This window comes from Antennarius striatus, chromosome 22, assembly GCF_040054535.1.
Source record: "Antennarius striatus isolate MH-2024 chromosome 22, ASM4005453v1, whole genome shotgun sequence".
NCBI classification, from domain to species: domain Eukaryota; kingdom Metazoa; phylum Chordata; class Actinopteri; order Lophiiformes; family Antennariidae; genus Antennarius; species Antennarius striatus.
Genome location: NC_090797.1, coordinates 7399961 through 7426140, shown reverse-complemented (window position 1 = coordinate 7426140; position 26180 = coordinate 7399961). Strand labels below are relative to the sequence as shown.

The window sequence follows — 26180 nt, the reverse complement described above, 5'->3', positions numbered from 1 at the left end:
AATGTGATTTTTAGCAATAAGCTCAAATTCTACTTTGAAGCCACAGAGTAAAATCCTTCATATCCTGGCTCATGGTTGAAGTTAGGTCAGCAACACAAACACATCTAATCATGAACATATTCGTGGATATTTATGACCCTCTCTGGATTGTGCAAATCATTAAGTCCTACACGTCATAACACAAACGGCGGTGTTAAATTATCCACCAAATCTTTCAAGACTCTTGGCTCCTCTGGTTTGGCAGTATCTTGACACTACACGTTTGTATTGGAATATTCACTTGTGTGTGTGTGCAGTTTTGGCATTGTTTGAACTTAATACTCAGCATTTTTTTTTTGCTGAACACGATATTTTACTTAAAAGTCAAGTTTGCATGCTCCTGATTTGAAACAGAGAATGCTTCCCTCACCATAAGCATATCCACATATTTTTTTATGGTTGACCACATCGGATGAAGAATGTCTCATTTTATTACTGAACCTCACGATATACTGTATCTTGGTGATGAAATCCATAACATTCGTGGCAAGACCTCTCAAAGGCGGATGTCTGAATGCGTTGGATGGTTATTAAGATGGAATTCTATTATATATTATCAAACTCTTTAAGTACCCTGACATGGACAGTGTTTTTCAACTGGTCAATCACTGCGAATAAAACATCTGAACAACTGCCAAATGGAATACTCAGAGAATAAGGAAAGCTGCCTTTAGTAAAACTGTAAGGTTGACCAATGAAATGAATTGGAACAACATGTTGAGAGACATTTATACTGTAAATAATGAAACCTTTGCTGTGGATAATGGTGATGTCCTGACTTTGTCTGATATTTGAAGTGATCACCCTTCAATCTTTTTCATTGGTTTGCTTCATGATGTTGAAGAGTCTTAAACTTCTCAAACACCACCATATGAAGTTGGTTGAATTGTTATGTTCTCCAATCACGTCCAATTACCTGCAAAACTAACAACGTTCCCCCTGTCTCAGTTGTGCTTTATGCTTAGATAGCAAATGTTGGCAATCCCATCAGATGTAACTAAAGAGAATCTTTTTCCAAGTTTGCATTGTGGGCTGCTCTCATGTGTTATGACAAAAGTTGTTGTTTTTAAAGCTCCTTTGACAAAGCTTGATGTCTAAATTTTAGGACAATTTGCTTGGAGCTTCAAGTGTGTTTTTGTAAAAGCTCCAAAAGAAGCAGCTAGTCTCATGGAAAGATCAAGAATTTGCTATATGAAGGTCTGGAAAACATATTTCTTAACCCTTTATAAGCCATAAATTGAGATTCTTTGAAATTTAAAAAAAATCAACTTTACAGTTTTTTTGGAGGGCATAAAAAAACTTTATATAAAATGTTAAAACAACAAATTTTTGAAAATAATTTGCCAGATAAAGGATTAACTTGTCTTTAGCGCCTACCAATGTACCAACATAAACCTGTCTTTAATATCTAAATTAAACTGTAGTTCGTTTAATTATCACATCTTGCTTGTCTAAAATGTTCAAGTACATACTTAAAAACAGGTGATACTGGTTTTCTTTCAGAAATAACAACAGTACTTAAGATTTATAGTATATGCATCTTCCCAATAGACTAAATCTACCATAAAGTGCTTTGATTTATCTTTTTCTTCACCTTTCGAGTTTTCCCTTCGGGGGTCGCCACAGCGAATCAGTTGCCTCCATTTGACACAGTCTTCTGCATCCTCTTCTCTCCCACCAACTACCTTCATGTCCTCTTTCACTACATCCATAAACCTCCTCTTTGGTCTTCCTCTAGGCCTCCTGCCTGGCAGTTCAAAACTCAGCATCCTTCTACCAACATATTCACTATCTCTCCTCTGGACATGTCCAAACCATCTCAGTCTGGCCTCTCTGACTTTATCTCCAAAACCTCTAACATGTGCTGTCCCTCTGATGTACTCATTCCTGATCCTATCCTTCCTGGTCACTCCCAAAGAGAACCTCAGCATCTTCATCTCTGCTATCTCCAGCTCTGTGCTTTGATTTATCATCACTCATAAAACCTTGACATATCCCTGTGAGTTGTATGGCCTGGTTAGATGGTCCTTCTTGTCCACGTACAGAGTGAACCACTGGTATATTCTTATTTACAAGACTGTTCTGGATCTTCTCCTATTTTATCTCCTTGTCAGAAATTCACAAGAGAATGTCTGCGTAGGTTCTCAGTCATCCAGGTCAAGGTACATCAAGTAGCAAAGAAAAAAAAATCAACTGGATTCACTTAAGGGTTAGTAAGTCCAATTGATTATTTTTTGTCTCTCTTCTTTGTCCATAAGAGGATATTCTCTCTCTTCGTATTTTTATTGGCAATATCTAAAGTCTGACAAGAGCTTGGAAAAAGTCATTCCAGTTTGCTGATGTGTCTTCTTGGAATCCATTACAAAGTGATCTTAACCGAAGGAGCTGTTCTCATCAAACACATTTTAAAAGAATCAGTACAGATGTCTGAATGACAGGTTTTTGTACTGATACAGATATTATGGTCAGATACAAATGTGTTATATAATGTATAATGATTTTAATTCACTTTAATTCTATGTTAAGTCTTATTATTGTATATACCTGCTCTTATGGAACCGTGTATTGCCGCCATTCTTTATTTCTTTTAAAATCTCAGTTTAATCTTCCTGATAAAATAAAGGTTAAATGAAATAAGGTTCAGATTAAAGTAGTACACCCAAAAGAGTCGCATGGGAGCAAATTTGACATATCTGGATCGGCATTTTCAGGATCAACTGATTAAAATGATCTTGATCCGAAATGTGTGTGAAGTCCTCCACTTCTCTCCAATATTTCCATCTCTGCATGTTGAAGTTTTGCTGTGTAGTTAACACAAGCAGGACCGGAGGGAGGGCAATCTTGGGAGGGAGGGGTGGAGAGGAGGAGGAGAAGGATTTCAGTGTAATAGGACACCAGCACTCTTTTTGCTCTCCTCCCTCTCTCCTCTCTGTCTCAGTCAAGCCTGCTCAGTGAGCATTTAGATGGAATAGCAGCATTTTTCTTCTCTGGTGTCACTGGATGAAACTGGAAACAAGGTGTTTGAAGGAGTGAAGACCAGGTTTTGTTACCCCTGGATTTGTTTCGTGTGGGATCAGCCTTGAGGGAAGCCACTTGAAAGGTGAGTCCTGAACCAACTGATCCTGATCCTGTCTACGTAGGTGGAAAGTCTACCTGCTGTACTGCACTGTGTTGGAGCAGAGTGGAGGCAAAGAGGAGGTGGCAGGCAGGTGCAGAGTCCCACCAGGGAGAATTTGAAACAGATTGAACTGGAGTGTTTTAATTTAACAAATTTTATCAAAATTTATCTCTAGTTTTTCCTTGCAAATTTGTTTTAATTCTTCAGTGGAGCCAAAACATTTTTTTAAAAATTAAATCTACGAAACATATATGAAGGTTTTCTGCCTTGATTAGCTGTAGCGCATGTACCAAGATCAGAACATTAACAGGAGCAGATGGTAGCCAAACAACCCCAGACCCAGCTTGTTAATTAGAAAAAGAGAAGGAGTATTTGCTTGTACAGCCATGCTGTTTTCAGGAGACCTTCTTAAATAGCGAGATGGAAAATTAATGAAGCTGGCAGCCAAGAAACTAACAATAAACACAATTATCAGTGCAACCCAAAGGAAATATAACTCTAAACTCACTCAGGCTGAACTTCTCTGCGGAGACATTTCACTGCAGTCACAGCGGCTGAGAAGATAAATTTGATTTGGGTATTTATTATATTTGTTAGTGGGGATGAACACTGACATACTAATTATGTAGAGACCCATTAACCAACCAATCCAGATGAGATATTTCAATGTTGGGATCACCATTAAAGCCACTGCATTTTTAAAGTAAGCAAAGGGTCTGAACCTGATCTAGAGAAATACAGTATATTGCTCAGAGCTGTGAGGACAAAAGAGAAAAAAAAAATCATCCATCTCTGTGTGTTTATAATTTTTAAAACATTGTCACTTAGTGTGACTTATAATTGGAGTGTCAGTAATGGCCAAAACCTCCAATTAAATTTAATGGTTTTATTCTCACTTTATTCAGTTGCTGATTATGGCAAATGGTTTGTTTAAGGGTTGCGGTTATGGCAATAAACTATGTGTGTAAAGTTAATTTTATATAAGACGAACATTCTGTTAAAATAAAACGATGTGGTTATGGCTCATAAAACAATAATTGTTAACTGTCTTTGTCTTGGGGCAAACCTGTTTCCTCTGAATGAAAGTTAGAACGCAATGCAGGAATTGAAGCATATGGAGATCATTTCCATGCTGCTAGTTGATTTTAGATGCAAAAAATCTGGTTCTTTTTCACTAAAAACAAAATTAAGTTTGTTTGTGGTTCTCATAGCTTTTAAAAAATAAATGAAGGTGAAATTTAAAAATAAAAGTTGTTTTTTTAATTCATAAACTGTTTTTATCCACAGGTCATAAGCAATAAAAACAAAAAGAAAAAAGTATGTCTGGGATGTTAATCTGGTCGTGTTCTTGCATGGTCACAGATCCAACTGACCATGTATTAGAAAACCACACTTTGAACAACTTTGAAAGGAAGCTGTCATATCTATTGTGAACATTTGTAGACTTGGCAGTCTTGCAGTTGGATGAATTCAGAAATCTTTTTCATGTCAAAACTGAGCAACTGGACCCAAAACTAACATAAACATGCGTGGCTTTAAATCGTTACAAGTTAGAGAGTAAGAATATGATGTTATTTTTCAAGAAAAGACGCCACAGCAGGACGAGAGCTGATGCTCAGAACATGGTCAGTTTGTGTGTGTGTATGTGTGTGTGTGTGTGTGTGTGTGTGTGTGTGTGTGTGTGTGTGTGTGTGTGTGTGTGTGTGTGTGTGTACGATGCAGCAGGAGTGGGGCTGCAGTACAAGTGAACTGGATGAGCCCTCATGCTGTTTTATGTTTCTTAAGTGCAGCCACAGAACTCTCATTCCTCTGCAGCTTCCCATCTGTTAACCGTATGCACCTGAACCGTAGAATTCCACCATAGCTACATATAAGCTGTACTGTTTCCAGCACCACATACACCCATATTTTAACCTATTTATACAACAAACCTCAACTTAAAATTTTCATTGCAGTCATGTTGCTTTTCTATTTCTTGGCAATGAATTTTTCATTGCACATCTATAAGCAATGAGCACAGAGATACCCCCTCTAAAAACGTCATACACTTTTTTAATATGTATAAGGGATATTGCCTTTTATCAAGTGTGGTCCATTTTGTGCATTTTGCAAAAGCCAGTTTGTGCGGTTAAAAAGGGCTTTCAGATACAGTGTAGTTTGGGATTGCAGGAGTTGCCTCCCAATGGGCCATACAGTACTGGCCACTATCAATAATTGAGCTTCTCTTGTCCTGTTACAGAAAAGGAACAAGAGGAGGCCGAGGGCAGTCTTCCTCCAGCAGTTCTTTTGTGCAGATTTAATTCATCCATATTTAAGATGATGCATCACATTGATGAGATTTAACTGATATGTTGTGTTCTGATATGTGGTTCATGATACACATTTTAAGCCAATGTTGCTTAATCTCTCAAAATGAAGATTCAAGTGTAAATTTGTATTCTTGTATTCTTTTGCTGCCCACACAGAAATCTAATTATTTTATATACATTGAATAAACATAGTACAAAATACTGTATTAGGATCATCTGTATACCAACACTACAGCTTCCCAGTCAATAAACATAATGTGAAATAAAGTCTGTGCAATTGATTCCATATATTTCTAATTATTTTAATCAGAGTTTTTGTTTATGCATTTATCTGGACCACAAATCAACAGTTTTATATGTGTGAATAAGATAATATATTAATTTTCTAAACGTGTTTCCAAAGTAGATAGTTTTGAAAAATATATTTTTAAAAATTGCATAATGTAATATAGTGGTGTCTGTCCGGCTGAATGAATCTTTTTATTGTCTTTTAGCTCATTGTTTCATTTTTGCATTTTCATAAATTAATGAATTAAATTAAATAAAAAAAAGCTTGGATAAACCCACTATAAGTTTAATTGGCCCTGTTGGAAGCTAGTAGCCAGCTTGTGAACACTGTGGAACACCCAAGTCTTATTTTCATCTAGAGATTCGAAAGGATTATCCTAAAAATTTTAGCACAATAGCCAAACATACATATGACATACACATCTATATTTCCAAAAACAATGGTGACATTTCACTTAAAATCATTTCCCTTTTAAACTGCAGGCATCGCTGACTCGTCGGACGTTCCCTTGCGGAGCAGTCATGGGCGGGCCAGAGGGGCCGGCCAGACCACCTCTGGTGTCTGCGATGGCACTCTCCCTCCTGGCTCTCACCCTCCTCCCCATCGGAGTCTCCAGCCTCACACAGACCCTGCCAAGAATCTTCCTTTCCTTTGAGGGTAATGCAAGATAACAAAAACGCACCCATAAAATGAACATAAAAAAACATTTGTTCTCTTTCCCTGAAGATGTAATGAGTTTGTACTAATCTTGAACAAGTTCTTGATCATCAACCAAAGGGGTTATTTCATTTTGGTATAGTTTACAGCTTCAGTAGACTTTTCTGCTCTTATGGTACCATGCAATTTTAATATAAATTTATATTTTTTGTTTTGTTTTACTCCTGGAGAGTCAATATCCATCCACTGCCCTGCTGTGTGCCAGCAAAACTACCTCTGTAGGGGGTGGCATTACTTATCAGAACTACCCTGAACCTGTTCCTAGTTACACTTTAATCACACTGCTCCATGCCACAGACTTGTAGATGTGGATGCTTGCCTTAGCTTTTGATTCTCCTGTTTTATTTAATTTCAATGACATAGTTTATTTAATGAATTTTTGATGCTCCTTTGGGCTGAGGGGTGTAGTGTGTGTGTGGGGGGGGCCTTCAGCTTCTTTCTGTATGCATGTGTGCACAGTTGCACAGAGTCACTGGATATGAACTGGCCGATCACTCATGGCCCTGAGCTATGAGTGGTGCAGTAACCTTTTCGCAGTGCTTGGATAGTGTGCAGAAGCTGAAGGAGACGTTTGATCACCTTTCACTACCTCTCACTGAGGACCAGGCAACACAGAGCAGCTGAGGCTGTCCATCAGCAATGTTCTGCTGCAAGACAACGAATAAACCTTTAGACTACAGAGCTAAAGCATAGACATAGTTTGCTTTTCCATGAGCCTTAACTTCCTTCTGAATCATCCATTTCAAATGTCTGCAGCAATCTGCAGGGTGTTTCTGCTCCACATGACGTGTTAGTCGTTAAATATGACAATGAAAAACGCCATTCGCCATATCTTTGATTTGACTCACTCCTCGTTTCTTCCAGTGTTTCCAAAAATCCAGCTTAAAAGGTCAAAGCAGGCCACATATAAATGAACACAACGCTCTAATCCTAGAACACTCAGTTCTGTTTCAGAGTGATTAGTTGTGATTTACAGTGATCATTGTAGCTGAGTTTTATCACAGCGGGAACCTTAATGAGATGTTTGCATTTGGTACTTGCAGCGCAGTTATTCTTAAATATGCTCTGAAACTTATTCCTAATGACTGATTGTCTTTATGATGAGGCAAATGTGTGTCTTTTACCACACGGTAATTACTTCAAGAAGCAGGAGACTGTTCAAAGCTGAGCTACTAGCTTCAAATGTGAATTCAAATCCCAGCTTTGTTTTAACACCTGAACTTAAAACATGTGCATCACAAGAGTAGATGATCCTTCTGATTTTGAGGTAGACATCATTTTGAACCAAGAGTTGTGACTGCCAGTCTTGGCTGCCAAAGAGAGTTCAGCAGGGGTGAGCACCAGATGTGGGGAGACTCATAGAGGCTCAAGGTGGAGGCTTATACCCTCGTAAACAGTGGAAGTTCTCGTTGAGAAAAGAATTTAGGCTGCTATCCAAGAGAGATGAATCAAGAGTGATGGAAAACGAATGGGAGGAGGGTGTCTCTAAGGGGCAAAGAGGCACAGGTGGTTTGGCAACTGCTGCATGGCCAAAAGTTTAGTTGTTAAGGTTCTTCTGCTCCCAGATTGTAAGACCTGTTAATAGTTAGAAGCTGGAACAGAATTTATTAAGTAAAATAAACCAATAGGGTGAGACATTAGAGTTGTACATGAAGCCAAAAGCTGAAATATACTCCACCTTTTCCTCCTCGTGTAACTTCTGAAATCCAATCTAGGGGTAAGGCAGGTTCATGGAACTCTCGGCACAGCTTCATGCCCCGCAGAGAAGTTGCTGCCTCTGACATTCTTCTCTCCCTCATTCTGCCTACTCTTGTGTTCCTCAGGCGAACACAGCCAGACCACAATTAAAACCGCACAATAAACACTAAAAAAAATTTAGTTAGTTCAAATAATAAACCCTCAAGCAGTGACTCTCGTTCGTGCTTAGGATAATAAGCAGGCTCCTCTTCCAGAGTGCAAGACTATGTAGGGATACCCATTGTAATAAAGGATAATTACTCTTGTACATCTGCTTTGGATACTAAACATTTGCTTCATTTTGGTCTGGTATATGGCATGCTTGACTTGAAATGGGAAAGTATAGTGATCTTTAAAAGAAAGTTTGACTGTAATGGTCTGATCAATGCGTGTCATGGAGTTTGTCTCAGAATTATACACCTTTATACATACAGATCACATCTTGAAAATCAAGAACAACAGCTTAAAATTGGATATAGTTGATCTTGCTGCAGCATAATTAAAAGTTTTCCTGTAATCACTGCTTGAGTCAAAGTCTGACATTCCTTAGTAGAGGAATGTTAGACCTTAGAACTTTTCAGAAAAGTTTTAAACAATTTGAGCAACTCTTTCAGATAAAATATTTGGATTAGTACAAATCAAAGGGATATATATTTATCCTGAACAATTTAGAATTAACCTTCTTATGCAGTGAATCTGTTGAGCAACATTACTCTTATGCAGCTGTTAGGCTTTGGACAGCCAGCAAACAGTCTTAATGTCATCCACCATTTTTCCATCTACTCCAAAAAACCCAAAACATTCCATGCATTACTCCTCAGATGGTCATGATTATCTCCTCAGAGAGTTTTATCCACTTTGAGTCAGCAAAGAGAACAGCAGTGTGACTGCCAACAGGGTGTGCAGAGAATTAGTGCACTGTGTGTTTTAGGGGATAAACACTTCACAGAACAACTAGCTGTTTTAAAATTTAAAAATTCAAACGGAAGAAAATTATGTGACATTAAATATTGCTTTTCAAAATATGACTGTCACTTCAAAATTCAGATTGATGGCACAGGTCCTGCTTTGTTATTGCTGTCATGTTATCTTTAAAAAGTTTAGTAGTTTCTATCTTTAGAGATAAAGTGAAACAATATTATTATTAGTAAAAATTAGGACATTAAACTCACACTAATATTTAATTTATTTCTTCTAAAGTGTATCATTGGTGTAGATGATAAAAACTGTCAAGTTACTGTAAAATGTTCTCCAAAAAATTTTTTTTAAATCTCATCTGATGCACTTATTGATTGGAATGTAGATTTTTGTTCCTGCATGTGTTGAGACTTTAGCCAAGTTTGGGGTTGCTTTGAAATGTATGAATGCAGTGTGGTTGTTTTCTTCTGTTATAAGAAACATAGCATTTTGATATCAGTAATGATAACCAGGCATTAGTGATACTATTTTAAAAAATCTGTCTAAGTTGCATCTTCTTTTGATTAACACATTTTTGACAATCATTTTAAATAATTACACATTTTTTAAAAATTAGAAATGATAAATCAGGCCAAATTTGCACTGAAAAAAGTCCCTTAAGAAAGCTGCCATGTGTTACACTAACATGCAAAACCAATCAAATTGCTTTCATATGCTTTCAATTGGAAGAGGAGTATTTCTAAAATTGCTGAAACATTCTGTAATCTATTGTTTTGCTACTGAGTACTATTCTGTCTATGGGCTCAGAAATTCTGCCTCGTTTGTCCATTCAGTCAAAAGCTGATCTGTTTTTATGATCAGGATCATTTCACCTCATCAATAGGCTCACCTTCTCCTCTCAGAATCCCAATATTAATTTTGAAACATATACAGTATGGATAGTAAACTAAGGATGATGTTTATTTGAAAGTGGGTGAATTTTTGCATGCTTTTGTCTGGAAAATGCTGATTTGCACACATGCTTGGCTGAGAGCCTGGCTGAGACAAAGTAGAGATTGATTAAGATGATGTTTGTGGTTTAATGAGTGCTCCCTCACGCTGCTGGGAGCCACATGGGCTTCATTCACACTGAACAGAACCAGCCGTGGAGACCAGGAACCATGCGCCACAAGCAGATTCACTGGATCCCCCTTGTTTTTTATCAGCATCTAATACTGCCTCCTCCCACATTATTCCTATGGCTATGATAATGTTAATGCACTGTCTGTTATTTAAGATGTTTACATGGTGGTGAGGGTTTAGAGAGGCATCCTTCAGGCGTTGTAAGACGGATATAGTCTGTGGTAAGCGCCAGGATGTGCATTCCTTGAACTTGATTATATTTCTGGAAAATCCATTTTAACAGTTTAACAGCTTTGCAAGTTGTGTCACACACTCACAAAACAAGCCACTTTGCAAAGAGGATATCTCAAATATCTGAAGCCCAGGTAAACTGGGCCTAATTTAAGATGTCATTCAACCTGAATGGAATGCCTTTAAGACAGGGACTGCCTGGGTAGTCCGTGTTACTTTAACCTCTTGTAAGGCAATATCTCACATTTAAATCAGTCTAAAGGCTGAGCACAGCTTTATTTTGCCATTGTGATAAATCATCTCACTTTTTTGCCGAGTAATATGGAATTTTTAATGAACATCACGGTCATTAGGACAACAGACCTAACAGCATGTGTTGACTTTTGGGGTCAAGGAAAGGTCAAAATGTCACAGATCAATGCAGACAAGTAGCCAGGAGCGGACCAGGATGTCTGTCTCTGCCTAAAAGTTAATTGTTTTCATTCAAAACAGCTTCCTGTTTCTGTTTTGCATTAAAGAAACATATTAGCATCTCAGTTTTCTGTGATAGACATGATAAAGCTCATGGAGTAAAAGTAATGCAGTGTGATCAAGGAGAATTCCTGGCTCTAGAATTATTTTCTCCTTTTTAAGCTTTTGTCAAAGGCGCACAGACGGGTTACCTCTGTGTGTGTTCTCTTCACTGCGCAATGCACGAAGAGCCCTATTGAACTTTTATTGACAATGTGAGAATGTTTCTCCCCCAGACAAATCCTAAGATGTCCATCTAATTGCCTGAGTTGCATCCTGGGCATTTTCTGAGGGAGTGTAGGGAGCTCCAGCTTGCACTGCCTTAGGGCTCACAGTGTTTGAGATGTTTGACAGCTCTTCTGTTAGCCTGCCTTTCCCCGCCTGTCTGTCTGTGTTTGGCCTGCCTATGACCTTGCTAGCCCTGTTTAATGCTGTATTATTCCTCCTCTGAGACATGCTGAGAGGTAATCAGTGGCCATCAATGTGAACAAAGACTATATCGCTTCAAGAAGAGCCAAGGTCTGCTGGAAAAACCTTTGTTTTATTACTAAACATGACCTTATTAAACTCAGAACTAGGACGCTTCCTTCCATTGCTGTATCAGGTTTGTAGTAAGATCACATCAATGAATTGTTCAGCTCTCATGTTTTCTATCACATGGCAGTGTGATTACATGACAGGGATGGAGAAATCCTATTTACTATCCCTGGAATAAGGCTGGAGAGTGGTTTCTTTTCCATTATTGAAAGACTTTAGTGGCTTGTTTGGCAATTCCTTAAACCCCAGGATCAAATCTATATACTGTATACACAACCTTTCCCTGGAGTCTCAAAGCCAAACAGGAAGAGTTTCAACAGGTGTGTTTGTCATTGTTGCCTCACAGCGAATCTTTACCTTCACTCATCACTCCAGAAGCAACCACTCAACCTCAGCAACAACATGTCATTGACATAATATATGTCTTTTTCACACTTGACAGCATTTTATATTGTAGAAGGTAAAGAGTCCAACATGGTTGAGTTCTTTCTTTATCCTTTGGCCATCCTCTATGACTAATAAACACATCAATTCTGAGAACCCACTGACTTACATTTCCTGCTAGCATCCCTTCACTCTTAGATTCTCCATGGAATCCCCCCTGAGAGTAAAATCACAAAGATTTATTACATGTTGCGTCTCATGGTTTGGTCATTTGGTAAGACATGGCTAAGGTTGGTGGTACGAGTTGGATCTCTGTGAAGCAGTCACCACTGGTGACATGAGAAGGGGAGGTCAGGCGCTAATTGGAGCATTGGGTGCAAACTATAGATGTGTGATGGACAAGTTGTCAGATCAAGTTTCAGCTCCTACAGGGAGCCAGCACCTTAGCATGTCAGCCGTCCATTTACAGTTACAGTAAACTGGCAGTTGACATTGGCGCTGGGTGACATCACTTTACACACCCGCAGCCAAGAGAGAACATACACTACAGGCTCACATGTCATTTAGATGCGGTGTCTGCTTTGGGAAGCTAATGTGAGATGAGGAATGCGTTAGAGCTCAGGCATTCTGTCTAGCCGTACGATTACATCCTGCTTCAAAGCGGTGACGTATTGTAATTGTCAGTGTTTGTGTGTCAGTCCATTCGTCCATCTGTTCGTTCGTTTGTTTGTTTTTCCGAAAAAATAAAAAATTAATAAAAATAAAAAAATGTCAGAGTACCTGGCAAGTCAGTTGCCACGTAGCTTTGATCTTTGACCTATGCAAGTAGGTCAGGGTAAACAGAGTGTCGCGGGATGTTGCAGTCTGTGACAGCCTATTTCCTAGTTCCTATTATGAACATCTGGACAGACAATAATTGGAAAATTAATTAGATATATCCAATAGATAAAAAGTCTTCATTCTCTGAACCATTGCTGGTTTCAGTTCTTAACAAGGAATAGCTATTTGCATACTGATTAGTGAATGCAGCCTGACTGAGAATGTGGAGTATGTTCTTAGCAGACTATCAGACGACTCTGTTGGGCCCTGCTATACGTGCTGGGTGGTCTCCACACACTGGAAATACACCTTAGCATCCAGTGTGACATATGTATATGTATATCAGACTGGTCCCCAAGAAGAGTAGATGGATGTCCCACTGGGACAGTCATTTTTTATCTACAGGGGTTTGTCAGTTGCCAGGTTCAAGACTTTTCCTGCTGCAGTATGTGTGAGTGGGTCAGCCCTGCGCTGGGTAAGTGCAGTCATCCAGAACTGAACCCAAAGAGCTCTTTACATTGTCCCGACAAAGAGCAATGGTATTTGGCACCAGGTTTGAAGTCAGGCTGCTTTGATGAAACCCACTCCATCTTGGGAGAAGAGTTGAATTGCAATAAGCCCTTCCTCCAATATTTATCAAGACGGGTGATTGGGGTCATCCCATCGGCTGTCCCTGGCAACCACAGATCAAGCTCTCTCCTTGAACTGAAAAGAAATGGGAAGCAAGCCTTGTTAGCATAGAGTTAATTTATTCATGTAGCCTTTTACGTATAACGCCAGCAGATGAAGTCCAATTTGCATAGGGGACTTGGCCTGTAATTGATCTACTGTCCAACCCTGAAGTGTTAATTAGGTGCAGGGACCTTTTGGCTCGTGTTCTGACGCTAATCAAAAAACCCAATACTACAAACATCCAAGTTGACTAAAGCTGTTGAACTCTGTTCCATGAGAGTGGCGTTAATGTTCTGACAAAATAAGCCCACATTACCACCACATGCTGATTTGATCAAAAGTGCCTGCAGATGGACTTTGGGTTTTGACTCCCTCATTTGGCAAAATGCCGGAGGATCCTATAAACAACAGCTGTGTGTCTCGCATTGAGCCATGATGCCACACAGTTTTCTTTCATGTTCTCTCACCTCCTGATATCTCGCATCACATTGGAAGAAGGCCCTCAGGCAGTTCAAGCACTTGGCTTTCAAATCCTCAGTTGCAGGCGGTGTAAAACTACAGTTGCCTCTCTCATACTGATCCCACATGCTTTCCAGCCACTGTTAATCTCACATTTTTAAAATGCTGGATAACAACAAACCACTCCTTGTATGGACACCCCAAACCAGAACTATGGAAGTATTGTTTATTGTCAGAGACTTTGCCATAAGCCTCCGTTATTTGATCGTTCATCTTGTGTGAAGGACTTGTGGTTGTTGTTTTTCCTCTCTTCACTATGTAATCACGACAGAAAAGGAAAACAAGATGAAGCAAAGAGAGCATTAGGATCTCTTCTGCGCTTGACTTACTGCCATACAAACAGGAACAATGACAGTTCCTTTCCGGAATTATTTTTCTCTGCTTCTTGGTTTTTCACCACAATCACATATGAGAGGATGTTCTTTTTTGTTAACTTCGAGACGCTGCAGTATTTTTCCAATGTTTCTTCCTCCAGAGTCAGTGTTCACTCACAATCACTTTACCGCTAACAGAAGGTTGTATTACCTGACACAATGATCACAGCCTGGAGTTTCCTCTGATATCCTTTCTTCAGTGCAGTGACAACACAAAAAAACTAGGCCTGCTGTCACGAACCAGAGAACTGTATTTACCCTAATGCTTCAAAAGCAACAGTTGCCACAACTTTTATGGCAATAGCCTCATGACAGTGGACGAGAGGTGTGAGTTGAGATGGGGCCAACACCACTGCAGTTTTCTTGGCATCGATGAACACTGTGGAGGTATTATGCTATATTAGAAACCAACCTGCTCAAGGGTATTCAATACCAAGCCAAGTCAAGGAAAATGTGACTTCTGTTTGCCAGAGGGAACTCACAATGTATGAGAAAATAACCCTGATGAGGTAGACTCTTGCTTCACTATTAGCTTTTTAATCTTTATAATGACCATGCATTATATAAAGTTTAGAATCAAGTATTTCTGAAGCTTGATCTATGTAGGGGAACCAGATATTCAAGAAAACAAGCTCTCTACTTTTGGCTGCTTTTCTACATTCCATTGCTTTAAAGTTTATTAGAGTACGACAATAAAAGTTCCAATCAACAATCCTTTAAATAATCAATGATTGGTTGAAGATTTATTTGATGACAACTTTTATCTTCCAAATAATTTTCAGTCATTTTCATGACCACCCATCCACCACTATGTAAGGATTGTTTTCAGTTAATGCGATCTCTTTTGCAGCCATGGAGGCAACCTGCTGTTTAATATTGAATGACCTCTGGTCCAACAAAAGGCTTTTGTGCTGCTTCCGCTTGACCACTTCACACAAAAGGAAAACACATTGAAGGAGAGAGAAAGTCTGAGCCCACCAGTCACCACCTTGCCCTCTCCACTAACTCCAATGTCCGTCTCATGGATCAAGGTGGATTGTGTCTCCATTGGTCTGCCTGCCCATAATTGGGGCACTGTGGGTCAAAGCCCAAAGTCAAAGGCAAGACAGCAGGGACTTCTCCACAGGGCAGTGAGAGTCCCATCCAACCACATACATAATAGAAAGCCCACCAGCTGTCAAAGCTACAAAACCAGCTTTTCTTTCTCTTCCCGTCTTCACCTGCAATGAAGACAGCAGCAAGAAAACACAAAGACATTTCATCACACACATTACCTCAGCTTTTCCCTTCCCATAATTTAATTAAATATCATCCATGAAACTGCAGATTCCCTTATATGTCATGCATCAGGACAGGTTTATTATTCCATTATATCAAATTGTTCTGTTCTCCTGCATCCCAAAAGCACAACACTTCAAATAATGAGCTGCTTCACGATGCCTGAGTAATGATGTCCACAAACAGTTTAGAAAGTTTTCCCTCTGGGGATGTTGTGTGATCTCAACAAGGGGGAATGCTTGTAAACTCGTGACTAATGAACCACATGTGGTCCAGATGATTTTTTTATCACCGACAAGAAAACAGTCGTGCTGCAACTTTTTGTTTTTCTTTAAATAATCTTTCATTCTGTACGTCTGATTTTGTTGTTTTTTTTTCCACAATGTGGTGATGGATACCGATTTAAAAAATGATTTGGGCTCATGAGTCTAGCAAAAACCACATATGAAGATACATGAAACTGACAGGCATTGAGATCAGCGTGTAGCTCTCTGATAGAGCAGGTGCAGCATCTGGCAACACAAAGTCCTGATGTCAATCTCTGACTCCGCAGCAGTGCAGCCATGACTCGTGTGTTTGTGTGAGGCTTGAAAAGGAACACTTAGAGGACACTGGATCCTGTGATATGTCTGGAGGGTGTCAGTTTGTCTCTCTGCAAATAAGCTGGATCCAGGTGACACACCCTTGGTGCATCCCAGCACAAGCTCAACAATCATTCCATCCTCAGGAAGGAAAATGAAAGTCTCATCTTTCTCCCCACTGAGTCCAGAGTTCACCATAACATTAAACAGTTATTTCACCCACACCACACCCCTCTGGACAAGTTGTTCTCCTCGTGGAATGTTCTGGAGGGATGCTGCAGGGAATGTGTGAAGTGAGAGTATAAATTGAAAACGTTTTTGTATGCTGCCTGTTGCATACCGATTGGTTAACGAAACCATTTTGTGAAATTTTTTGGAATGCATTGTTGAAACACTAGAGATTTTTTATATTTTTTAAAAGGTTCAATGTTTTTTGTTTTTTTTTGTGGATGTTTTTTTTTCAACATTTGGCCAAATCTTGGCGATTCTTTTAGTTATTGAGATAATATAGCAAAAATAATACATAACATACATAATATAGTATGTAATACAAGCTTTATTTTTTAATGATTTGTTTTGACTTTTGTCTTTAATTTGTATTTGATACATTTTTTAGTGTTTGATTAGATATTAACTCACAACGTAGATCTTGACTTGCTACATTTTCATGCTCTTAATGCTCAAACTTAAAAATGATGAAAATAATACAGCAGTCAATGCTGACCGCTGCATTATTTTATTTTAACTAATTAGAAACCCATACATGCCATTCACATTCACAAATATTTGATCCAAACCTTATTCAGCTGTTACTCCTATATCCATTCAAACCAATGAGATCCAGTATATGCTTTAATGTTCAATTGTGAAACTGAGTCATGCCCAGACCATCCCTTGTAAACAGCGGTAGGTCTTGTTTAATGACTGCTGCTACTTTTAAGCCCTAGAAAACTATCAGCTAGAAGAAGTTTTAAAATAAGATCATGTTAATTGAGGTACAGTGCTGTGGTCTAAACAGTTTTTTTGAATCACCTCAGATAAAAATGTGTTCTTTTTTATCCTTGCATTTTTAAAACTGGATTACTTTTTTGTACTTTTGTCCAATTTTTATCTTGCTTATAGCCATGATTTCATGTGCACGTTGTTCATTAGCATTCAGATGATGCCCTGGCATGTAGTGTGCTCTCACTTCAAGACGTGGACCATGTAAGGTAATTTACCTGCAGCCCAGCGGATGAAGAGAGCAAGAAGTCCTGGGAAACCAACCTCTGACTGAGGCGTCTTTATTTGAAGTCAAACACTACAGCCTTCACGTGGCAAACGTGCCAAACAAAAGTCTGTGATCAGGTTGAGTGGTGCCACAGAAATGCCTTCAGCATAAAAGGCCCCAGTCTCAAAAGCACATGTGACATGATAATGAAAATATGACTTTAGACTGGGGCATTGAAGTAAACCACAGGCAATCTACTGTATTAGTTGATGAGAAGAGAGCATACAATAAAGCCTCAAGAGAGGGTGATCGTCGGGGGGGGCGGAAATAGATGGTGTAGAGCCAAATTGCCCTTCACTCTGCCTGCTCTCAGTGAAGATTGAAAAAGTGATACATATGCATGAGCCTCCCCTCAACGGTGAATGCCTTTGATGGTATGGTCTGAAGTTCTCCAGCTCTGGAGCAAAAATAAGTTTTTATGTTTGCTTGGTGCGTGTGAACAATGTGAGTTTTTAATGGGCAGAACAAGGAGAGGACTTTTTCATTCTGTTTGCTCTGCATTCAAAGCTCCTGTTGAATTGAATGAATGAAGGTTAGGTGAAAAACGGTCTATCTTTGGAATCATTGATTTAAAAAAGCATGTGATATTAACATAAGCGACAAGTTATTTTTTGTTCATGACAGGTCTGAGCTGAGAAATTAAATAGCCTAGAAGTGGAGTCAGTATCTTTTTCAATTTCTTACAGTCAATATTTCAATTTGTAATCTTAAATATATGATGTAACATGAAGATTGCAGCAAACCAAATTATTTAGACATTTGATCTTAAATTCTGACACAACAGAGCGATTAATTTCAAACAGACTGGAGGGCCTGTTAACAAAGTGGCAGTACAAGAACAAATATGATTAGAAGTGATTCAATATTTTATTAATAAATATGATCAGACCAGGAATTCAATGAACTTCTTTTTATCGACAGTTTGGGATATTCTGACAAATTTACCCAATTTTGTCATGAACAAATATCCCTTGATCTACTTACTTTCACCTATCAGGTGTCACTTCATGGTAGCAGCAGGGTAAGCACTCTATTACAGATGTCAAACTCCACAGCAACACTTCCCAACTCCCCTTGAGGTTGTTGCCTGGTTAGATGGATATGTAATCCTTCCAGGAAGTTCAAAATCTTACCCTGGATCTACTCCCACCTGGAGGTGCCTGGAAATCCTCCAAAGGGAGGTGCCCAGGAGACATCCTCACCAGATGTCCAAACCACAGAGGAGCAGCGGCTCCTCACTCTATCTCTGAGGCCAAGTCCAACGGAGGAAACTCATGTATCCTGAATCTCATTCTGTCAATTACTCCCCAAAACTCATAACCACTGGGACTGGATATAGATCAATTAGATAACCAAGTTCAATCAAGAAAAGCACTAGGTACAGTTGGAACATCATAATCAAGTTGAGGTTTTATCCTATCACAAAACACATAATTATTAATGCCCATTCTTTTGCTGTAACTTAAAGATGCCTCATATATTTACTTTCCATTTTATGAACATCTTAGAAGAACTTCAGAATCTTTATAGGACACCAACCAAATTCTAAAACTTATAGTGATTTAGTTTTCTTTGGAGATCTCTCTTTGGGCTCCTGCATGAGACCCGATTAAGAAGTCTTCTTTTTTAATTAGAGAGAGATTAAGTGGGTTTGCATGTAGCCATCTCTCTTGAGTTGAATTGAACAGAAGGAAGAGAAAACTGCTTTGAACTTCCATGAGCTTGTTTGTTTTTTTTCCGTTTTCTGTCAGACCTGCAAGCCTCCCAGTCCTTTGAACACTACAGCATATCAGACAAGGCCATGGACTACAGGATCCTGCAGATGGACGAAGACCAGGACAGGATGTATGTGGGATGCAAAGACCATGTCCTCTCCATGGACATCAATAACATCACCCATGGCACACTTAAGGTTAGCAGATGTTACTGAATTAAAACTTTGTTGTCTTGCAACTCTGTTTCCCCTTTCCACCATAATCTGAAGGTAAATTAGCCACATGATAAAACCCACAGTGGTGGTACTATTTTAATCCATGCAATAATATGCAAATCAGCATACACTTTCTATGATCAGGACATTTTTGGGTCATTCAAAAGAGGCTCTAAAAATTCTCGGAGCTCTCTGATAACTGATTTGGCATGCAGTGGAGGAGTTAGCTTCAACGTAATTGACAGGCATAAAGTGCATAAACAGATGGGAAAGCATTTAGGGTCCCCCAGGGAGCGCTCCATCCTATCCATTTTTTCCAAGTAAATTGCTTGATATATTCATCCAGCCAGACCTTTAAGCACCTCTCACAGGCTTGAAAGCAGACACGTTTTTCACAGATGGCAGATGCCTGTAATCAGTGATGCATCCATTAAAAGTTAAGCTATTGTTTCATTCATTCTCCCCCAGATTGTCTCTTGGTTTTCTGTCTATGCATGTAGGATATGATCAAACCTTCATGCAACAGTACTTTATCAGCGGGTGAATTTATCTGAAGTCCCTCTCTTCAAATAAAGCCACCAAGGCTTGCTTCCTAGTCATTGTCGATTTAAATTCTGTGCTGTTTTTCCCATCAGGTGTTTTGGCCTGCATCCACAAGCAAGATAGAGGAATGCCAAATGGCAGGAAAGGATCCAACGGTAAGAACCCTCATCTGGAATTTTTGGGGAATTTCAGACCAGCCATCATAGGAAATATTAAACATTAGAAGTGATAGAGATTCAGAGACACGTAAAAGTACTCACTGCTTCGTGTGTGTGTGTGTGTGTGTGTGTGTGTGTGTGTGTGTGTGTGTGTGTGTGTGTGTGTGTGTGTGTGTGTCTGCACCAATCCATCTATCTTTTCTTCTTGTAGACAAGACATATGCAATCATTTCTTCTACAGCCACTTATCTGCCTTGCATATAACAGGTCTGTTGGAACCTATTCTAGCTTGCTACAGGGGAGAGGTGGGGTATAAGATGCCAGCTCATGGCAGGGCCACATAAAAGACAAACAAACACATGTGCTCATATTCACACCTACATTTAGGTATACAGACATTTTGGTGTGTGATCAATTCACCCAATGTAAATGTTTTACGGAAATGGAAGGAATTTGGAGATCCTGGAGAGAATCCACGCAACCACCTTATGAACTCCCCATAGAATGGAATCAAACCCAGAACCTTCTTGCTGTGCGGCAACCCACTGCCCACCGCGCCCCTACACCAGTCATAATAAGCACTGATAATGGTAGCTAACATAATAAATCACATGAGTAGCTGAAAGGCAATATAGTCCTCATGCTTCTCTGCTGTTAGTCGTGATCTAGACTAAAGGTTTTGGCAGCTGTTCCCAGATCTGTTCCGCCAAGTGGGTCTCCATCTGTGACTTTATGTCAGGTCCATCCACATGTGCATCAGGCAGCAGATGTCTACAGGGTCACTGGCTGGCCGGGAGTCTTTGTGGCATTAGTACATTTCGTCAGAACAAGAACGTGAAGGCGTGGGCGGGTCAAGGGTGATGGAGCACTCTGGAAAAATAAACCAGAATCAAAGCTCTCAAGTGGGATGCTGGTCAATGATGGATTTCACAACTTGCCCTAAATTTTGAACAGCACTTGTTAGCTGCAAACAAGACTTATTAAAGACATGCGATGGTGCCCTGAAGATAGATTGCTCTGCCTCTGTCTTCCCTTTAATTGGGTTGTTGTGGACTAAGTCCATGCACATAGACTAGGGATTGGAGAGATTAAAAGAGAGAGAATTTTACAGAAAAAAATAACTTTTTTAATAAATTGAGCAGTTTTTTTTAAGGGTACCATAAAAGCGTTACACGATCACCAGCGTTGCCTGCTTTCTCTTCCATCCTCCAGCATCCCTCCATCAGCTGGGGTAATTGACCTGGGGGGGTTTTGTACAACATGCGGTTGCAGAAATAGAGAGGAAGCATTTTTCCAGTCACGAATGATTTGTGCTGCTCTGACTCACAGACGGCTCCCACAAATATTTGGATGAGCCATCTCTGTGTGGAGCCACTCAATGACCCCCTTCTTCCTTCTGTCATCTTTCCTCTGTTTGCAACTCGTCCGGCTTTTTTTTCTACAAATGACTTTCCCTTTCTGTATTATCTTTTTTTTATCTTTTCTTGATCACTCTTTCCAGCCCTGTTTTTGTCTGCCGTGTGGTGCATTTTATTTCAACTCTTCCACAGTGCTCTTGTGCTTTTTCTTTCTATGAATAAGAACCCTTATACCTCTGTTATGGTTACCCTCCCCATCTGTATATATTAGGTTCCCTTTCTCTGATAGAATCTAAGAGTGACAGCAGCCAGTAGTGGCATTGAGGGAGACATGGAATAACCAGATTTCTTAAGTCTGCTCCCTGCTAGCTCAAAAGCGCCTGCTTACAAATGAATGTGCTCACCACCCTAACTTGAGGCCATTCATTATACTGACTTGTCACCGAATATGGGTGCAGGGTAACTGGAGATGAATGATTGGCAAAAGTAAAGCAGAATCCAGCGAGACAGTGAGGAGGAAGTTAAATATCAGAGATGGGTGTTTTTCGTCGATTGCTCTCAGGGGAGCTGCGCACAAACCGTGAGCTACAGCAGCTGCCATTCCTGTAGCCACAGCCAAGTTCCTGACGGCTTCCTGGACACGTGTTCCTCTCCTCCCCATTTTTATTTCCTCTCCCTCTTCCTTTCTCCACTCATTTTGCAACCTCAGGTTTAATTACCCACAAAGTCGAGCATTTCTCCTGCTGCCGTTTGGACTCAGGGAGTGAAAGGAGAGACAGTGGAAGATTAGTAATCTGCCTCACATAGATACATCACACTGACGTTCTTTTTCCATCCGGCTTTAATGCTAGTACAGTGGGCTCTGGAGGGGTTCGACTGTCCAGAATGTGATTGTATAAATGTCATAGCAAGTGAGAGAAGTTTGAGTTACTCCCTCATATGGAATGGGATACTTCAGGAGAGATAAACAGGTTATGTTCGCTTGGCTGTACACCAGGAAATAGACCTTATCCTCTGTTATGTCTGTTTCAGTGCATTGTGTCATAGCTGGGGTTAATAACAGGAATTGTTTTTTCAGTGCTGTAATTGATCAGAGTATCAAGTGTAATTTACATTTTTCTCTTTTTTTTTTTAAATCAAGACACCTCACAAAGTGTTCAAACCTCGCCAAGGCAGCTGTTTCCCCATTATATCATTGTATTCAACAGCAATATTCCCATGATGCTTTGATCCGCATCATATGGCTCTTTGGCCATGAAAACGTATTCTTAGAATTTGGAATCACAAATATTAAAAGAAATCATAAAATCATACTGCATCAGTAACACAAGTGAGACTGTGAAGTTATCCACCAAGTGCAGCATTACCCAATCAAGGCTACAGCAGAAAAAAAAGTGTTCCAAGCCGCAAATATCAATCATGTTTTTGGGAACAATGTGTTTACTTCTCTCAAAAAGATACACAGCCTTCTTTGAAATGCTAACCTCTACCACTAAACTGTGACGTTAACAGCTCATTGTAATTTGGGTGATATTTTTATTGTTGTTTATTTCCTACTGAACTTTTATGCATCTCTTTCTGATTTTTTCTGCTCACTATCCAGCACGGCTGTGGGAACTTCATCCGGGTGGTGCAGCCTTACAACAGAACTCATCTGTTCATGTGCGGCAGCGGAGCTTACAGTCCCGTCTGCGTGTACGTCAATAGAGGCCGCAGACCAGAGGTGGGATCACCGAGACAGATTCACTTTCCTAAATATGCAAATTTGTGATATTATAGACCACATTTGGGGAAATGGTCACATCCATTACTGTAAACGAGACACTAGAGACCTAAACCATCTGTGTGTTCGTAGATTATACTCTCTAGTAGGCCATTAAAACACTTGAGGATATGCTTCAGGCTGCTGAATGTTGATATACTACCAAAATAGCGTCTCTAAGCCTTAATTATTAGTATTTATACCTAAAAATGTGGCTATTGTATAATTAAACCTCAAAAAATATAATGGTTTGGTGAGGGAATGTTGAAATGAAATGAAAAAAATATTTTTTTGTGTTGATGGTTAATGTCATCCGTCAAAGTAGAGGGAATACTGCCACCCAGAGCAAGTAAACAAAAATCTTCTTTCTTCTGCTAGGGATATAACAGTGTCTAAAATTTCCCAAGGGACCTGGGTGACAATTCCTTTTTTTTATGAATCAGATTTTTCCTAATTATGTTGAGATTCAAAATATAACATGTGTTTAAATGATTTAGATAATGATAAAAATAAAAAAAATCTTGGCATCACTTTGTGTTGAAGAGAGAATTACTGTCACTGGAAAGGAGGAGGAGGATGAAAATCCGCAAATATGAAACAGCCCTATTGAAATTAAATTCACAAAAAGTGTCAGATCATGTGGAAACTTTATATGGTTGAATCAGAGCAGCTGCTGAGGCGATGAGGGAGAAAACAGAGCTAGAGTCAGGCGCTGAGGGCTGATTTCTGGACACCCCATTCTCATGTCCGACACAGCTCTGTAAGTGAGAACAGGGAAGCCTTCCAGGAGAGCGTCACTCACTGAGCGAACATCCAGACTCCTGCCAATCGGCATTAGGCTGAATGAAAGAGCTCCCGCTGAGGCTCTCATCCACACTGTGGTGCCTTTTGTCATTTGGTGCTTTTTGTTTGAAAGGCATACTGTTCTGTTTGCATCTTCTAAGATCAAATATGTCAGTGTCCCAAGAAAAAGAGATCTGTTGAGCATAACAAGCTACTGGTAGTAGGAAGTTGACGGTAAAGTTCAGCATTGACCTTTGCCCTGACTGTGCTCTAGACTATTAGGCTGTTTTGATAGGGTGTCTGCTGCAGACAGGTTTTATTATATGTATTATTGTCTATATGTCTTACATAGATATATAATAAATAAACATCTCACTTAGTGAGTTAATTAGTAGTTTAGTTTTTAGGATATTAATTTTCTAAATTAATCTAATTAAATGGTGTTACAGCTATTATTTTGGAGAACTTGTACCACAGATGCCTCCTCATACATACAACATCAGCTGAGACCACATTACTACTGTGTACCTTGTCCTTGATATGCACTACAGTATTGAAGTTTTTCGCAGAGGCTACCAGATGCATCCCGACATATTCTCCTGGACAAAAGGTGTGACATTATAAAATAAGCAGGAAGGTCCTGGTTAGTATAAGAGGTACTTGGTTTCTTGGTTGGCAGCTTTTACACCATAAATAGAATGATAATTATCCAACATATTGGTGAAATTCCATCTGTCCTCCCAGTCGGAATATTCTTTTTATGGTTCTACATGGTCCAGTTAAGGTCGGCCAGCTCAGGACCATCTGCGTCCCTCCACAAAACCTAAATGGAGGGAAATATGAGCCGTGCTTCCTCATGGGTCATTGGTTATGACCATTCATGCGGTTTTACAGCAGTAGAGGCCACTGTATGGAAGAACTTAACATATTAAACTCTCCCCAGATTCTCTGACTTCCTCTTTTTTTCCCTGTAACAGGAACAAATATTTCACATTGACTCCAAGATTGAATCTGGCAAAGGGAGGTGCTCCTTCAACCCTCAAGTGAATACAGTCTCCGTCATGCTCAGTAGGTACCAACCCAAAAACCCTCTCCTTCTTTAAACCACTTGAAACTTTGTGATAAATGCAGAAATTAAATCTAATTTTGCTTCACTTGACAGTGGGAACTATTGTTTGATTCATACATTATCTGTTTTGAGAGGAAATAAAAGTGGTTACAGATCAACTCAGAAACAGACTGCTTCCCTGTTGTTTTAATAGTTGTTATCTGTTACCTCATTCATGAGGTAAATGGTGGATATAGACGAAACTTTCAGAAAGTAATATTTTTTTAAACATCTAAGTACGACGATAATCAGAAACCAGTACAGAATTGGTTCTGTGATGGTTAATGTTTTACTGTCTAACACATATCTAATAACATTATGACCGCAAATAATATTCTTTTGCTAACATAAAAAGTTTGTGTTTCCTTGCTATTCAAGGACCTACAAGTCAGAGATATCCCTGATGTAATTAAGGGTTAGGGCTATTGCATCAGACGTTGACTTGCAAGATAAAAATCCTTGGCAGTAATACAGATATGACACAAATATGGACTTTGTCTATCAGTGACTGGAGCACTCCCTAGGTTATGTTCTACATCTTTTACTCCTTGCATTTGTTAATCCTTAATTTGATCACTCCTTATGTTCATCACACATTATGTTCCTCACTAATTCCCACTGTTGTTACTCATTGTTTCTTCCTTACTTTAATCGCATCCTATGTGCAACACTGTTTATGTCTGTTACTCCCTTTGTACATTACTCCTTATGTTTATAACGTCCTGCATCATTACTATTTTATTTTACCATTTTACACCCCATCTGGACACATTAATGAGAGTCTATTATTAGCATTAGTATAAAGGTATACTCAACTTAGAAGTTTGACAATTCTTTACATGAAATCAGAGTTCAATTCAAACTTAATGCAGTAATTCTGTCCTGTCGGGACTCAACTCTCATCCACTCTCTTGTGATCTCTGATCGGTTCGACGGTGTTGGGTTGCCGTTGACATGACTGGAGGTGACACACTGCACCCACAGATCTGCTTTCTGACACTCTGGCATGGCCGTGTCAGCAGCATGTTTGCCAGCCAGCGAGCTTCTTCAGAGAAGCCAAGGGAGGTCATGGGGGAAGGCCTAACATCCTACAGAGATAGAAGGAAAGGTGCTA

At 39.5% G+C, this 26180-nt stretch overlaps 1 protein-coding gene across 1 annotated transcript in view; it reads left to right on the top strand.

Moving 5' to 3' along the window:
* Window positions 1–2991: 2991 nt before the first annotated feature.
* The window catches only part of sema3c (sema domain, immunoglobulin domain (Ig), short basic domain, secreted, (semaphorin) 3C), a 34625-nt gene continuing 11436 nt past the window's right edge, over window positions 2992–26180 (top strand). Inside the window, exons 1-6 of the mRNA XM_068306868.1 lie at window positions 2992–3139; window positions 6238–6412; window positions 19176–19336; window positions 19990–20052; window positions 23017–23136; window positions 24936–25026. Of these exons, the coding sequence (XP_068162969.1) occupies window positions 6277–6412; window positions 19176–19336; window positions 19990–20052; window positions 23017–23136; window positions 24936–25026 (571 nt within the window). The 5' untranslated portion in view covers window positions 2992–3139; window positions 6238–6276. The remainder of the gene's footprint in view (window positions 3140–6237; window positions 6413–19175; window positions 19337–19989; window positions 20053–23016; window positions 23137–24935; window positions 25027–26180) is intronic.